Source organism: Oncorhynchus masou, chromosome 31 (genome assembly GCF_036934945.1).
Source record: "Oncorhynchus masou masou isolate Uvic2021 chromosome 31, UVic_Omas_1.1, whole genome shotgun sequence".
Classification (NCBI taxonomy): domain Eukaryota; kingdom Metazoa; phylum Chordata; class Actinopteri; order Salmoniformes; family Salmonidae; genus Oncorhynchus; species Oncorhynchus masou.
The window spans coordinates 92,823,250-92,838,908 of record NC_088242.1 but is presented as its reverse complement, the minus strand read 5'-3'; the positions used below and the strand labels follow the sequence as shown (position 1 = coordinate 92,838,908).

General features: G+C 40.9%; 1 protein-coding gene across 2 annotated transcripts; it reads right to left on the bottom strand.

The window, feature by feature from the left end:
- Positions 1 to 967: 967 nt before the first annotated feature.
- LOC135524756 (actin-like protein 6A) lies at positions 968 to 14,828 on the bottom strand. Of its 2 annotated transcripts, none has more exons than XM_064952560.1 (14): positions 14,652 to 14,828; positions 14,007 to 14,083; positions 10,764 to 10,938; positions 9,152 to 9,252; positions 8,361 to 8,458; positions 7,963 to 8,057; positions 6,923 to 7,044; positions 4,804 to 4,893; positions 4,548 to 4,609; positions 4,323 to 4,437; positions 4,144 to 4,224; positions 3,868 to 3,963; positions 3,629 to 3,715; positions 968 to 1,174 (listed from the first exon to the last, which is right to left on the bottom strand). In XM_064952560.1, the coding sequence occupies exons 1-14, from the start codon at positions 14,674 to 14,676 to the stop codon at positions 1,094 to 1,096; spliced, it is 1,305 nt and encodes a 434-aa protein (XP_064808632.1). In that variant the 5' UTR covers positions 14,677 to 14,828; the 3' UTR covers positions 968 to 1,093. The 2 variants fall into 2 exon arrangements, with proteins under 2 accessions (XP_064808632.1, XP_064808633.1); XM_064952561.1 differs by having other exon boundaries at positions 6,938 to 7,044.
- Between the last annotated feature and the right edge of the window lie 831 nt (positions 14,829 to 15,659).

Here is a 15,659-nt window from a genome sequence, read left to right as displayed (position 1 = left end):
AAGTCATACATCAGATAACATTGGCAATAGGCTAGATTTGTTCCTACCAACCTAAGGATTCATTTGATACCACCCCATGTAGCTACAGCTCGAACACAGACCAAATCGAAGCTTACCTTGTAAGATGTTTGGTGAAAACGTTGGGTAAAATAAACATTTTGAATCTCGGGGCTTGTGATCAATAACGGTAGGTCACAGGCAGACAAATAATACATCCTCATGATCTGTGGAGTCCCAGCTTTCGGTGCAAATCAACGTATTCTGTGTTTATTTAGTTTATGCTTCACAATGCTAACAGTAATGTAGGTAGCAGCCACCTTGAAATTAGGTAATTTGCTCAGCCAGCCCTTATACATTTGTATGCCTATATATTGTATTAAGGCACAGATCAATAGCCAAGATACTCAGCTTTCCAGAGACACCCTGCTTTTGCAGAAAGGGAAAACTGTTTCCATACCATACTAAATTAAAAAAATATCTAATAGGTTCCCCAAATATGGGGAGTTTACATTTAAGACGATAAGGGCTTGTAAGTAAGCATTTCAGAGTAAGGTCGTCACCTGTAGTATTCGGCGCATGTGACAAATAAAATAAAATATGATTACTTGGTGACTGTGTGCAGACTTACCACAACCTGTGAATTTATTTAAGCAGTTTGTAAAATGATGCACTTGTTAGGCTGAAAAATTCATGCTTGCAAGTGTCATAAAATATTTCAACGTCACTTAAAAAATGCTTTTTATTTTCAAAAGACTGCAATCAAATATCAACAAAAAAGTTAAATTAAATACAGATTTCATTTTCAGTGAATAATTGTCTTGTCCAGTGAGCAACTCGATGACAGCGATTCAATGACATCATTAGATCACCTCCAAGAAGCATCTTCAACGTTCACTTGACAACCCTTTGGATAAGACACATACACTAACCAAGTGTTTCGTACCTGTCAAGAAGGTTGAGAATCCAGTTTAAAAAAAACATTTTTTTAAATCGACAGAACTACCGTCCTTGGGTGTTCCTGAGCACACAGTAAAAGGTTAAACTAGACATGTTATTGTGAGTTCTGGAGGCAGCAGATGCTGTTGGTGGTCGATCAAGGGCACTTCCTGTCTACGCACTGTTTCCCGCCCTCTTCGTACTCCTGTTTTGAGATCCACATTTGCTGGAAAGTTCCCTAGAGTAAGACAACATGATGCTTATCAGTACAAATCCAAAACAATACAACCACCATCATTGATGAAGTGCATTAGGTCAAAGTAATAGGTTATTATCAAACTATTTCAAAACAGGCCAACACACAAATCCCAAAACAAATAGACAAATCAGTGTGCAAGTGACCAGAAGCATTGCAATACAGTATAAGTATATATCAATGGAGGCTGCTGAGCTGCTCAGTGGAGGCTGCTGCCTCTCTGTGGTGAGAGCACTAACACACTGAACATGATGGACAAGGATGCTCCATATAGCCATCCATCACTGTCCAGGCACAGCCTGGGTGGATGTAATACAATATGACCAGATATGGTTTGATATCTCTTCTGAAACTGGGGTGGGGTTATTGAGTTCAGGGTTGTGTAATGGTTGCTTCCATGTCAGTCCTCAAAGATGAAATTGCATAGAATCGAATGAATCACATCCAATGATTTCCCGCTTTGGACATTGTTTTGAAAATGATTCTCCATAGCTGCCATACCTTTGATGTCATAAACTGTTACAGAATTCCCCTTCCTTATTATAAACTCTGATTAAAACTATGGAGTTCATTGGCCTACAACACGTGTGTGTATTTGCCCTTAAAATGATATTGCTAGATGGAAGAAAATAATAAGATAGGCCTAAACTGTAATAAGATGTACTTGAAAGATACTATAAATAGCAGGAGACATAGCTGGGTTCTAGACTGATTAAGGTCCCACAGTTGACAGTGCATGTCAGAGCAAACACCAAGCCATGAGGTCTAAGGAAATGTCCATAGAGCTCAGAGACAGGATTGTGTTGAGGCACAGATCTGGGGAAGGATACCAAAAACTGCCTGCAGCATTGAAGGTCCCCAAGATCATATTGGCCTCCATCATTCTTAAATGGAAGAAGTTTGGAACCACCAAGACTTTTCCTACAGCTGGCCGCCCGGGCCAAACTGAGCATTCAGGGGAGAAGGGCATTGGTCAGAAAGGTGACCATGAACCTGATAGTCACTCTGACAGAGCTCCAGGTCCTCTGTGGAGATGGGAGAACTTTCCAGAAGGACAACCATCTCTGCAGCACTCCACCAATCAGACCTTTATGATAGTGGCCAGATGGAAGTCACTCCTCAGTAAAAGGCACCTAAAGGACTCAGACATGAGAAACAAGATTCTCTGGTCTGATGAAACCAAAATTGAATTCTTTGGCCTGAATGCCAAGCGTCACGTCTCGAGGAAACCTGGCACCATCCCTACGGTGAAGCATGGTGGTGGTGCATCATATTGTGGGGATGTTTTTCAGCAGCAGGGACTGGGAGACTTTAGAAACTGGGGTATGACTTAAAGGTAGGAACATTATGTGGATATATTGAAGCAACATCTCAAGACATCAGTCAGGAAGTTAAAGCTTGGTCGCAAATGGGTCTTTCAAATGGACAATGACCACAAGCATACTTCCAAAGTTGTGGCAAAATGGCTTAAGGACAACAAAGTCAAGGTATTGGAGGGGCCATCACAAAGCCCTGACCTCAATCCTATAGAAAATATGTGGGCAGAACTGAAAAAGCGTGTGCAAGCAAGGAGGCCTACAAACCTGACTCAGCTACACCAGCTCTGTCAGGAGAAATGGGCCAAAATTCACCCAACTTATTGTGGGAAACTTGTGGAAGGCTACCCAAAACATTTGACCCAAGTTAAACAAATTAAAGGCAATTCTACCAAATACTAATTGAGTGCATGTAAACTTCTGACCCACTGGGAATGTGATGAAAGATATAAAAGCTGAAATAAATCACTCTCTACTTTTATTCTGACATTTCACATTCTTAAAATAAAAGTGGTGATCCTAACTGACCTAAGACAGGGAATTTTTACTAGGATTAAATGTCAGGAATTGTGAAAAACAGTTTAAATGTATTTGGCTAAGGTGTATGTAAACATCCGACTTCAATTGTTAGTTAGATTACTTGTTGGTTATTCCTGCATTGTCGGAACTAGAAGCACAAGCATTTCGTTACACTCGCATTAACATCTGCTAACCATGTGTATGTGACAAATAAAATTTGATTTGATTTGAGATATTCCATTAGAAAATCTGCCGTTTCCAGCTACAATAGTCATTTACAACATTAACAATGTCTAAACTGTATTTCTGATCAATTTGATGTTATTTTAAAATGGACAAAAAAAGGGATTTCCTTTCAAAAACAAGGACATTTCTAAGTGACCCCAAACTTTTTGAACGGCAGTGTATATTTTTTTTTCATTTGCAAAATTAAAAAAATATAACTATTTTTGATTTGTCATTATGGGGTAAAGTGTAGATTGATGAGGAGAAAAACAACAACAATTTAATAAATTTTAGAAGGCTGTCACGTAACAAAATGTAGAAAAAGTCAAGGTCTGAATACTTTCTGAATGCTCTGTATACATGAATGTGAACTCACTAGTGATGCCAAGATGGAGCCTCCTATCCAGGCACTGAACCTGCGCTCCACCGTTGTGTTGTTGGCTATCAATTTCAGTCTCATGCTCTGAACACAGGAGAGAAGACAAAATTAGACACCGACGGGAACTGTGGACAGGAACTGTGGACAGGAACTGTGGACAGGAACTGTGGACAGGAACATTTGCTAAGAAGAGGACAAAATAAGTAAACAATAAATATTTTAGTGCTTCCACTCACAGGGGGGGTCTTCTGAGAGAGTTCTCTGGTGAGTCGGTCCGTGAAGCCCGAGATGAGTGTGTTGCCGCCGGTGACCACCACGCTACCATAAAGACCCTGAGACAAAGGTCAAAGGTCAGTTCTGTACAACCTCTTGTGGGAATAAAGGTCACCTGGCCTCAATACGTAATTCCCGAATAACAGTAATAGATCACGTATCAATCACAAAATACACAGGCCTAGTAACCATGGCAGCCAAAACAAGTAACGTGATAGGTTCTTAATGTGGGCACCTACCGGCCGAATATCGATGTCACACATTCCCACACTGGTGGTCACCACGTGGCCGACTCCCAACATGGTGTTGCCAGACAGACCCTGTGGAGGAGAACCGGAACATTCCAAGAACACCACATTTCAGACAGGTCCGGTCAAAGAGAATGATTGATGCATTATGGCATTCAAACGATTCTTACCTTGGCATTGGAAGGGTCAAAAAGGCCTTCTGGAATCTTCAGCCTCTCTGCCCCAAAGTCACAGTTGTATCCATTGGGCAGCTCGTAGTGAACCGTGGGCATCTGGGCTGCAACTCTGTACGAGGATTACATTTCAACACAATGAAAATTAACCCTTAGAAAAGGGAGAGAACTATTCTGTGGTGGTTATTGTGACATGATAGATTGGGAGTATGGTGGACTCACTGTTCATCGTACGGCGAGTCTGAAACCTGCAGAACGGACGCTTGGAAATCCTGAATAACAGTCTGGAGGCAGGGGGACAAAAACATATGAAATAATTGTTCTAGCAGTACAGTAACGAATATTCACATTAGGAAAATGTGAATGATGAAGACCGGTTAACATCACACGTCTATATGTTACGGTGATGCAGCACCGACCACCTACATTGGACTGTTTAGGACTTTCTATTTTATGATTAGAACACAAAGCTGCTTACATTACACATGTAGTTGTGCCAGGACCGGGTGACTTGAGGTAGTTTCTCCTTCTTCTTCCAGCTGGCTGGGGTTCCATCACGTACAGCATCCTACAGTGAGAAACACAAGGTCAGCAGGGACGTTGTCACAACGGACAAGTACCCTAATTCTAGATCTGCAGTCACGTTGTCATAGTGGACAAGTACCCTGATTCTAGATCTGCAGTCACGTTGTCATAGTGGACAAGTACCCTGGTTCTAGATCTGCAGTCACGTTGTCATAGTGGACAAGTAGCCTGGTTCTAGATCTGCAGTCACGTTGTCATAGTGGACAAGTAGCCTGGTTCTAGATCTGCAGTCACGTTGTCATAGTGGACAAGTAGCCTGGTTCTAGATCTGCAGTCAAGTTGTCATAGTGGACAAGTAGCCTGGTTCTAGATTTGCAGTCACCTTGTCATAGTGGACAAGTAGCCTGGTTCTAGATCTGCAATGACGTTGTCATAGTTGACAAGTAGCCTGGTTCTATATCTGCAATGACGTTGTCATAGTTGACAAGTAGCCTGGTTCTAGATCTGCAATGACGTTGTCATTGTTGACAAGTAGCCTGGTTCTATATCTGCAATGACGTTGTCATAGTTGACAAGTAGCCTGGTTCTAGATCTGCTTGTGCCGTCAATGAAAATGACAGCAGGAGTTGGCGAGACAGCACCAACAGATCTGGGACCAGGCAAGAGGAGGAGGAAGCGATCAAAAATAAAAAAAAAGAGAGCCAGGGATAAAAGGCAAACAGGGTTGAGGTCAGGAATGAGGAATTCCTGATTAATTCGGAGAAATCACATCTCAGAGTCTGACGGGTGATGGTGAAGACCATCACAGAACAAAGGCACATTTTGTGATATGAAAAAAATCAAGACATGAAAGAAGGATGGGATTCCTGTGAAGTATGGTTCCTATCATGGTTTCTTCCTTCGTGCTAAAATGGTTTCTTCCTTCCAGAGCTTATTAAATTCTAGATATTTCCTTGCTTTACGTTTTGTAGATTATGACTTTTTCAAGCACGCTGTGCGACATGCTCATTTGAATTAATTTGAATACAAGTATAAGACAATAGAAATTGGCCCCTTAATTGAAATTCCCTCAATGTAGGACTTTTGGTAAAGACTTGATTAAACGGATTCCATCTATCCCAATTTATAGCGCATGTCAATCCGATGCTGTTAGAGGAAATTATAGTTGAAATGATTAATTATGTATACATTATTGATTAGAACCATTTATTCTAATACTATTATGTTATGATATGAAAAGTATGAGTTTTTAATTAAGCTGTTACTGAAAATGTAAGCAGAAACAAATTAGTTGTCTGTGCCTCTTGGGAAGTTTAAGAGGGAGAGATGATATAGCTTTTCAGACAAGATAAGAATGTCTGGGTTATGTTCCATTAGGGGAGAAAAAGTATATCTTTTAGACAGATTGGAATGTCTGTTTTATGAGGGGAGTAGAAGATCTCCAGGCCTGAGTATACTACGCTATTGTAAGGATGGGAGAGAGTGTGAAACTGATGACGTCATTTTAGGTTCTCTCTTTAAAATGTAATGTTCTTTGTATTTTGTGTCAGTACTCATCAAGAATAAACGCTGTTACCTTTGGCTTTTAAGACTGGTCTCGATCTACTTCATGCATAATTAATGAACTTACAACTCATTAATGAATTAGAAATGAGTGCGAATTTGGTTTTGGCTACAAAACATATAGGAATTTAGAATTCCTCTATCAGATGCTCATGCATGCAATGTACGGGAACAAAATACCAGAGTTAGAGCATCTCTGTTTTCATTGTTATTGGCCAATCATAAAATTACGAAGCACAAATCTAGACAAAATTAATATTACATGCATATTCTCAAACAAACCCAATATAAAATCCCCTTTTGAATATGTTACACTATGACAAAAGTGATTAATGACTAGTGGATGAAGGGAAATACATGAGACAACCTGAATATGTAAAGAGAAAAAAAATATATATATTTTTTTAATATCTAAGTTCTATACTTACAAAATGCCCCACCACCATAACGTGAGCAATAGCACCAAAAAGTGAGATGTGGAATCTCTGAAATTAGTAGTTTTGACTTACTTTAGCAGGTCTCACCTTTGATGCAATCATGTAAGGAGGGACTATTTCAACATTTAACTCTTGAAATAGCTCTCTACATTGCATGCTCATAAAGTCTCCAGCAAGGGGAGACTTGACGATGCCTGAAATAAAAGAACATAAAACGTGTCACTTGGATAGTTGAGGAAAGGATAATTGATCAGAACATCAAAACGCTTTTCCCTTCCAATCATTTAGAGCGTTACACACCTATTATGAAGGCTTATAACAACAATGACACGCACAGGCCAAGAACACTGAATCGACTTTGCACCATTGTGAATGGAGGCATTGTGTCATTGTGCTCCTCGGGCGACCCCAACGACCCAAACATACTGCTCCTTTCCCAAATGACCATTTCCTCATATCAACTAAAGTGGCTCTGTTGATGTTTATATGCCAGACTCCTGTGCCATAGTCCTCGGTCTTGTATTTCACTGCAGCAGACTCAAATTGCCTCACTGCAGAAAACCTAGCCCTTGATGCTTTACCAAGACGGTTGCTGTTACCTAATTTTTCCCCAACATGTCTCTTTCGTGTAAGGAGATGACTTGAAGGTGGATACCAATGTCAAACCCCTTCACTGTGTTTCCATCATCTTCCTGCTACTTATTGCTGGGGATTCAACTTGCTGCAGGGACAGAAGTGCTACCCAGTTCGCTGCTTTTCAGTTGATTGATTGATTTGGGGGTTTCCACAAGTATGAAGTATTCAAAACCATATCAGTATCTATCTAAAGTAATTTCGACCCACATCCTGAGACATGATGGCTTCAAAGTGGACGGAGGGCATTTCTTGTCAACTCACAATGGTCAGAGTTTATCCATCACTCACAATGGTCAGAGTTTATCCATCCCCCATAATGGTAAGAGTTTATCCATCCCCCATAATGGTAAGAGTTTATCCATCCCCCATAATGGTAAGAGTTTATCCAGCACTTTTAAGACATGTACATGATGTGGATAATAAAATCCAGGCAAACTAAAATAGAAAAGAGTGCGGTGGGAGAGCTGGACAATGACCTTGCTGAAGCACGTAACCGTCGTGCACTGGAATGGCTGTGGTGTGTGTGGCGCCGCTGTCCAACACCAACCCGGTGGATCGTCCATTGGCAAAGCTGAGACACTCAGAGTTAAGGGAACAGAAGGGGCGTTTCTACAGAGATGAGATACAATGTCTTTTAGGCCGAACAATTAGCAAACAATCACTATTAGCAAACAACTACTGAGAATGTTTGGTTTTTATTTTTTTTAGGTGACTAAAGTGGTTAAATAAAAAAATTGCAAAGAAGGTCATTATTAAACAGCAGATGGCTCGTGTCATTTGACCAGTGTTTCACTACAGTGACGCCATCGAGCCACCACTTCATTAGCCTTCCGACAACATCCCTATATTATTTAAATTCACTGTGTAAGGATACGAAGACAGCACCGCCGTTTTGCACAGGAAGAAGGCAGGAATGTTGTAATGCTCAAACATCAGCTCGGTGAGCTTCTCCCGCTTGGCTCGTGTGTTCCACTGCAGAGATAAGAGAAAAAAGAGGAAACGGAAGAGAAAACCATGACGACCCTCTTTTTTTTTTTTTTTTACAAGGCACACCATAGCAAAACATTTTGAAAGTGAAACCTTCTGTTTCAGAGCATTTTCTTTGTTTGGTGTCTAATGTCAGATATCAGTGTACAATGAACCAGCAGGACACCATAGGCTGAATACTACAGAAAACCAAATACTATATTTTACAGTATAATAACTCCACAGTGGATAGTTTTCATTCAAAAATCGGGGCTGATCCCCTTGCGGACAATGAGGGCACTACTGGCTGTCGGTGTGCACTACTGGCTGTCGGTGTGCACTACTGGCTGTCGGTGTGGCTGTCGGTGTGCACTACTGGCTGTCGGTGTGGCTGTCGGTGTGGCTGTCGGTGTGCACTACTGGCTGTCGGTGTGCACTACTGGCTGTCGGTGTGGCTGTCGGTGTGCACTACTGGCTGTCGGTGTGGCTGTCGGTGTGGCTGTCGGTGTGGCTGTCGGTGTGCACTACTGGCTGTCGGTGTGCACTACTGGCTGTCGGTGTGCACTACTGGCTGTCGGTGTGCACTCATTCCAATGTACATTGGGCTCGCGACATACTGAATGAGTTGATCATGAAACCTATGTACCATTAAGTCTGTGTGTGTTCTAAATGCCAAAATGGAAGGCGAGGCCTACTCACCGAGGCTTCTGACATGAGTACAGGATGGATGCTGGGTTCTGACTTGAAATGCATCTTGTAGGTGTGGTCTAGAATGGCCTGGAAGCTGTCCCAGTCCTCGACTTCACAGATAACAAAACAAACAAAAAGACCAATGTACCGAGTTAGAGGATGTCATGGTAACCAGTGCAAATTTCCCCACAAGAAATCACGTAGGCAAGGGGTTGGGCCAAGGTAGTTTTCCTTGTATAAAATACCCATAGAAAATGATCAAAATCGAATCAAATGTACTTATAAAGCCCTTTTCACATTAGCTGATGTCATAAAGTGGTATACAGAAACCCAGCCTAAAACCCCAAACAGCAAGCAATGCAGATGTAGAAGCACGGTGGCTAGGAAAAACTCCCTAGAAAGCCAGGAACCGAGGTAGAAACCTAGAGAGGAACCAGGCTCTGAGGGGTGGCCAGTCCTCTCTCTTTGGGCAAGTCATGCAAGTCACCTGCAATAAAGCCCGGTAATGTTGAATAGTTAATACTTAACAGCAAATATGGCGTCGCCACGAGCACCACCGCAGATATTGAGATGAGCGAGATGCAAGACTTCACACCCATACAGTAACTGCACATGGGTTTGCTTCACACTGTTAGAATGGTAGGTACGTGACAAAAACAGCGTAGAAGTTTAGCCTCTCCCTCCAACGCTCTTTGTTGTTGCGGAAATTGACCCACTGTGCTGTTTACCTTGTGCATCTACGTCATATCGCTGACTCGACCTTTAAAAGGTGTGCATACTTACGTCTCCTCACAACTACATTATATTAACCTACATCTTCAATCTCTATTGCTAGGTCGGATACTGGAGAAAATAGACTGATGAATTTGGCTAATTTAAGCGCAATGTGTGAATTCTAATCCAGGGCAGCACTCCAAGGAGCTCTTTGATATATAGTGCTGCTCAGAGTCTATTAAGATCTTTGTCACACTTTCCTCTAAAATAGCCCACGTACTGAATTCACATTGAAGTCAGGATCACGCAAGCAGAAAAGTCAGAAATGGCATTGCCATAAAAAAATAAATAACAATGTTTTAAATAGGGCATCAAATAAACACCATGGACAGTTCAGGAGAAAGACCCCCAATACATCATCCATTATGGTTCTCAGTCTGACCAATGACATACCATCATTTCTCTTTTCTAACAGAGACCATCCTCTCCATAACTTCCAAATCACTGTGTTGACTGTTGAACATGTCAACGTGTTGTTTTTCTGTGTGTTTATATGCTGGCTTCACAAAACAAATGTCCATGTTTAAATGGACAATAAAGTATATTGTTAGTGATAAAGTATAGACAATTTCAGAAAGGCAAACCTTCCGGACATGTCAATACTGCCGTTTGTGTTAATCTCGCAGGAAGATTCTCAGGTCAGTGAAAGTCAAGACAAGGCTCCTCTTCACAAAACATTGAGCATTGTCCTGGATATTGAAGGCATCGCCTGGTATTCCCACTACCTGTTCTGCCTATACGCTCTGCATGCCATGTCCCAGCAGTGGCTTTTATTTCATCCGGGCAGAATGCTGTCAATACAACTTCCACATTGTTCACGATCACATGACGGGGGAAAGAGACTCACTCATGCCGTTTTTGAGCGGTGACATGACCTCCATATTCTCGCGGGCCACCCTCAGCTGGTTGGTGTCGATGAAGTAGTTGGTGCCCTGCTTGCCCTTGTCCCCGCCGTCCGTCTCCATCGGGGTGCTACCATCCTCCCTGTCCAGGGTAACGCCCATCACCGTGGGGAAGTCGGCCTACGGGCACAAATAAACATGTATTTTAGGGTTGGGTGATGTCAACTTTTGTCCTATCATGATTCTGTATATATAAAAATCGCCCTCTAGACCATGTTATCCGAAAATAAAATATATTTTTTTGCCCCAAGCACGAGCTCGCATACTACGGGAGGGACGCCAGGAATCATGACATTGACTAAATATATTGGAGCCAAACCTTTTCTAGTAGGCTATTCCACTCTGGTGTAGCTGTGGAGCAAAAGAGGTGTGTAGGCCTATCTGAGGTAGTGCGTGTGTGTGTGTGTGCGCCGAAGCGCGTAGATGGAGCGAGTGACACAGTCAACGAGCCTCGCTGGCTGTCATGTGATAGGGGTGTAAATCATCATGGACTGCAGATCAACTCTGTTGTCCTCACAACTGGATAATTATACACTGATTCACATTCTTCCTCCTCTCTTATTAGAGCTAGGATACTATATGCGTTGTAGGTAGGTTGCACACTTCTAAAATAATATGGAAATTAGAGCCTGACTGATATATGGTTTAAAAAAATAGATGTATAAAAAACTAAAACTTTCATTAAAAATTATTTTTTTAAAGACAAATCGGCAGATATCGGCCTTTAAAAAAATGATATCGGTATAAACCGATAATTCCACCGATAACTGATATTCCCTGAATAGAAAAAAGGTAATCTCATGCTTATCTGACCACTTGTGGCCATTTTCAAGAGTCATTATTGTTAAACTCACAATGTAAGAAATCAACATCGGACAAACAACAAAATAATAACTTGGTTGGGCTCTAATGGAAATAGGCCAAGGTCAACGACAGGCTATGCGTCGTTTCTATCTCTAATATTCATAACTTTCATTTGTTTTAACGCCTTTATGATACTTCAATTCGTAGGATTAGGCTTTTAGCCAAATTTCTGTCTTATAACAAACCACGGTTTGTTTAAATTTCTCATTTGATTGTTTTATCTTGCTATTGTTCCTTCCATCTTTCTCATTATTACTTTAGGCCATATATATATATATATATATATATATATATATATAGTGCCTTGCGAATCAACAACAAGTGGGATACAATCATGAAGTGGAACGACATTTATTGGATATTTCAAACTTTTTTAACAAATCAAAAACTGAAAAATTGGGCGTGCAAAATATTCAGCCCCTTTACTTTCAGTGCAGCAAACTCTCTCCAGAAGTTCAGTGCGGATCTCTGAATGATCCAATGTTGACCTAAATGACTAATGATGATAAATACAATCCACCTGTGTGTAATCAAGTCTCCGTATAAATGCACCTGCACTGTGATAGTCTCAGAGGTCCGTTAAAAGCGCAGAGAGCCTCATGAAGAACAAGGAACACACCAGGCAGGTCCGAGATACTGTTGTGAAGAAGTTTAAAGCCGGATTTGGATACAAAAATATTTCCCAAGCTTTAAACATCCCAAGGAGCACTGTGCAAGCGATAATATTGAAATGGAAGGAGTATCAGACCACTGCAAATCTACCAAGACCTGGCCATCCCTCTAAACTTTCAGCTCATACAAGGAGAAGACTGATCAGAGATGCAGCCAAGAGGCCCATGATCACTCTGGATGAACTGCAGAGATCTACAGCTGAAGTGGGAGACTCTGTCCATAGGACAACAATCAGTCGTATATTGCACAAATCTGGCCTTTATGGAAGAGTGGCAAGAAGAAAGCCATTTCTTAAAGATATCCATAAAAAGTGTCGTTTAACGTTTGCCACAAGCCATCTGGGGGAGACACCAAACATGTGGAAGAAGGTGCTCTGGTCAGATGAAACCAAAATTGAACTTTTTGGCAACAATGCAAAACGTTATGTTTGGCGTAAAAGCAACACAGCTCATCACCCTGAACACACCATACCCACTGTCAAACATGGTGGTGGCAGCATCATGGTTTGGGCCTGCTTTTCTTCAGCAGGGACAGGGAAGATGGTTAACATTGATGGGAAGATGGATGGAGCCAAATACAGGACCATTCTGGAAGAGAACCTGATGGAGCCTGCAAAAGACCTGAGACTGGGACGGAGATTTGTCTTCCAACAAGACAATGATCCAAAACAAAGGAAAATCTACAATGGAATGGTTGAAAAATAAACATATCCAGGTGTTAGAATGACCAAGTCAAAGTCCAGACCTGAATCCAATCGAGAATCTGTGGAAAGAACTGAAAACTGCTGTTCACAAATGCTCTCCATCCAACCTCACTGAGCTCGAGCTGTTTTGCAAGGAGGAATGGGAAAAATTCAGTCTCTCGATGTGCAAAACTGATAGAGACATACCCCAAGCGACTTACAGCTGTAATCGCAGCAAAAGGTGGCGCTACAAAGTATTAACTTAAGGGGGCTGAATAATTTTGCACACCCAATTTTTCAGTTTTTGATTTGTTAAAAAAGTTTGAAATATCCAATAAATGTCGTTCCACTTCATGATTGTGTCCCACTTGTTGTTGATTCTTCACAAAAAAATACAGTTTTATATCTTTATGTTTGAAGCCTGAAATGTGGCAAAAGTTCGCAAAGTTCAAGGGAGCCGAATACTTTCGCAAGGCACTGTATGTATATATATATTTTTTTTTCTTCTGAGCTATCTAACGGAGTTCTAGGCTTCATTCATTGTTTGATCATGAAATTGCATTGAGGGAGAAATCCGGCATGCATAAAACCGAGTGTGGCTTATAGGCCAAGTCATATTCATAACAAATGGAGAGAAAATTGGAAATTAGGCTTCTAATAAAATAAGACAGATTGCCCACTATAAAAAAAATGTTTACATTTTTATTGAAATAACAATATAGGCAAAGCTGTCAAGGCAAAGGGTGGCTGTTTGAAGAATCTAAAATATATTTTGATTTGTTTAACACTTTTTTGGTTACTACCTGATTCCATACTTGGTGTCTTCACGATTAATCTTCAATATAGAAAAATAGTAAAAATAAAGAAAACCCCTTGAATGAGTAGGTATCCAAACTTTTGACTCGTACTATACCCTCTAAAATAAAATTAATACGCAAAGGAAGATAGGTCACTACACTTGGGCGCTTACCTTGGGACAATCTTCTCCAGCATACCCTGCTCTCACTGTGTAAGAGCCTATGTCAAACACTAGGGCTCCAACCTCATCTGCAGAGAGAAGATGCCAAAGTGAAGAAGTTACAAGTACAACATTGGAGCGATGTTATGATTTACATCAAGACTTGAGGCAAGTTTACAATACACTTATAGCTAGCTATATTTATACTTAGAAAGCTAAAGAAAATATGAAAGGTCTGTATTAAATCTAAACGTATATTATTTTGGTTGAACTTGCAGATAATGTTAATATCCTGGACAACTAAAAGCTTAGCTAAAATTATCAAATTCAGCAGGCTAAAGTAGCGAGTAATTTATCTGCAGAGCTGGGAAACATGTAGCTAGCGCTTAGCTAATTTAGCTAGCTAGTTACAGCTTTCACTCATTAGATGGGAGACATGCTGTCATATCACAAACAAGCAAGTACCTGAGAAAATACATGATTTTGCCCGTCATTGACAGTTAACTAGTTAGCCAGCTAAAGATAATACCAAATATTTCCGATCTGATAATATCAGTCTGCAGAGCACTTGCTAACAGGCTAGCTAGTTGTAGCATCTTTCGCCCTACAACGTGGCGCGTTCATTCATTTAATTTTGTCGTCAAAAATCACACTCACCGCCTCCATACACTCCGCCACTCATCCTTGAAAATGATGCACAAAACAATTTTACTTTCTGGTTAATACGATTGAAGAAAAAAATCCCGGCAGCTAGCTAAACCTTTTATCACAACAAAATAAATTAAGTAACGTGGATCAACCTAACCCCGCCATACAGACTTTACCACGCTATCCAATCAAACATCGCAACGACATAACTAGATCCGCCTCTGTTAAGTTACTGTGAGAGGGAACGAAATTGGAATGAGTGAACCTAACAGCCCCCAGTGGTTAAAGAGTTGTATACGTGTTTATTTTTATTTAACGAGGTATGTCAGTTTAGAACATATTCTTATTTACAATGACGGCCTACCCGTAACCCGGATGACGCTGGGCCAATTGTGCCCCTCCCTATCTGACTCCCAATCATGGCCAGTTGTGATACAGCCTGGAATCGAACCAGGATCTGTGTTGACACCACTAGCACTGAGATGTAGTGCCTTAGACCACTGCACCACTCAGGAGGTCAATAAAATAAAAAGTCAGTCACAAGTAGTCAAACCATTTTTACACTGGTCAAAGATAAGAATACCCAAAGATGATCAAGACAGCAGCAGTGGAGTTCAATCACCATATTTAATCAAATAAACGGTCAAATTGATCATATTGGTTAATTTGTTTTAGACTAGTAATGGTGTTTGACTGTCAATGGGTAGAGCATAGACCTTGGACGATAATCCAAAAATACCAACTATTTTATCAAGGACATTTGACTGATATCGATAATTTCGATAGGTAGTCTATAGTAGATAAATGTGAAATTTGAAATGAAATCAGTCTGCTAATATATGCTAAGGGCTATTGTTAAGCAGTAGTTGTTGTAGTAGGAGTAGTAGTAGCAGTAGCAGTAGTAGTAGTGGTAGTAGCAGCAGTAGTAGCAGCAGTAGCAGCAGCAGCAGTAGTAGTAGCAGTAGCAGTAGTAGTAGTAGTAGCAGCAGCAGTAGCAGTAGCAGCAGCAGCAGTAGC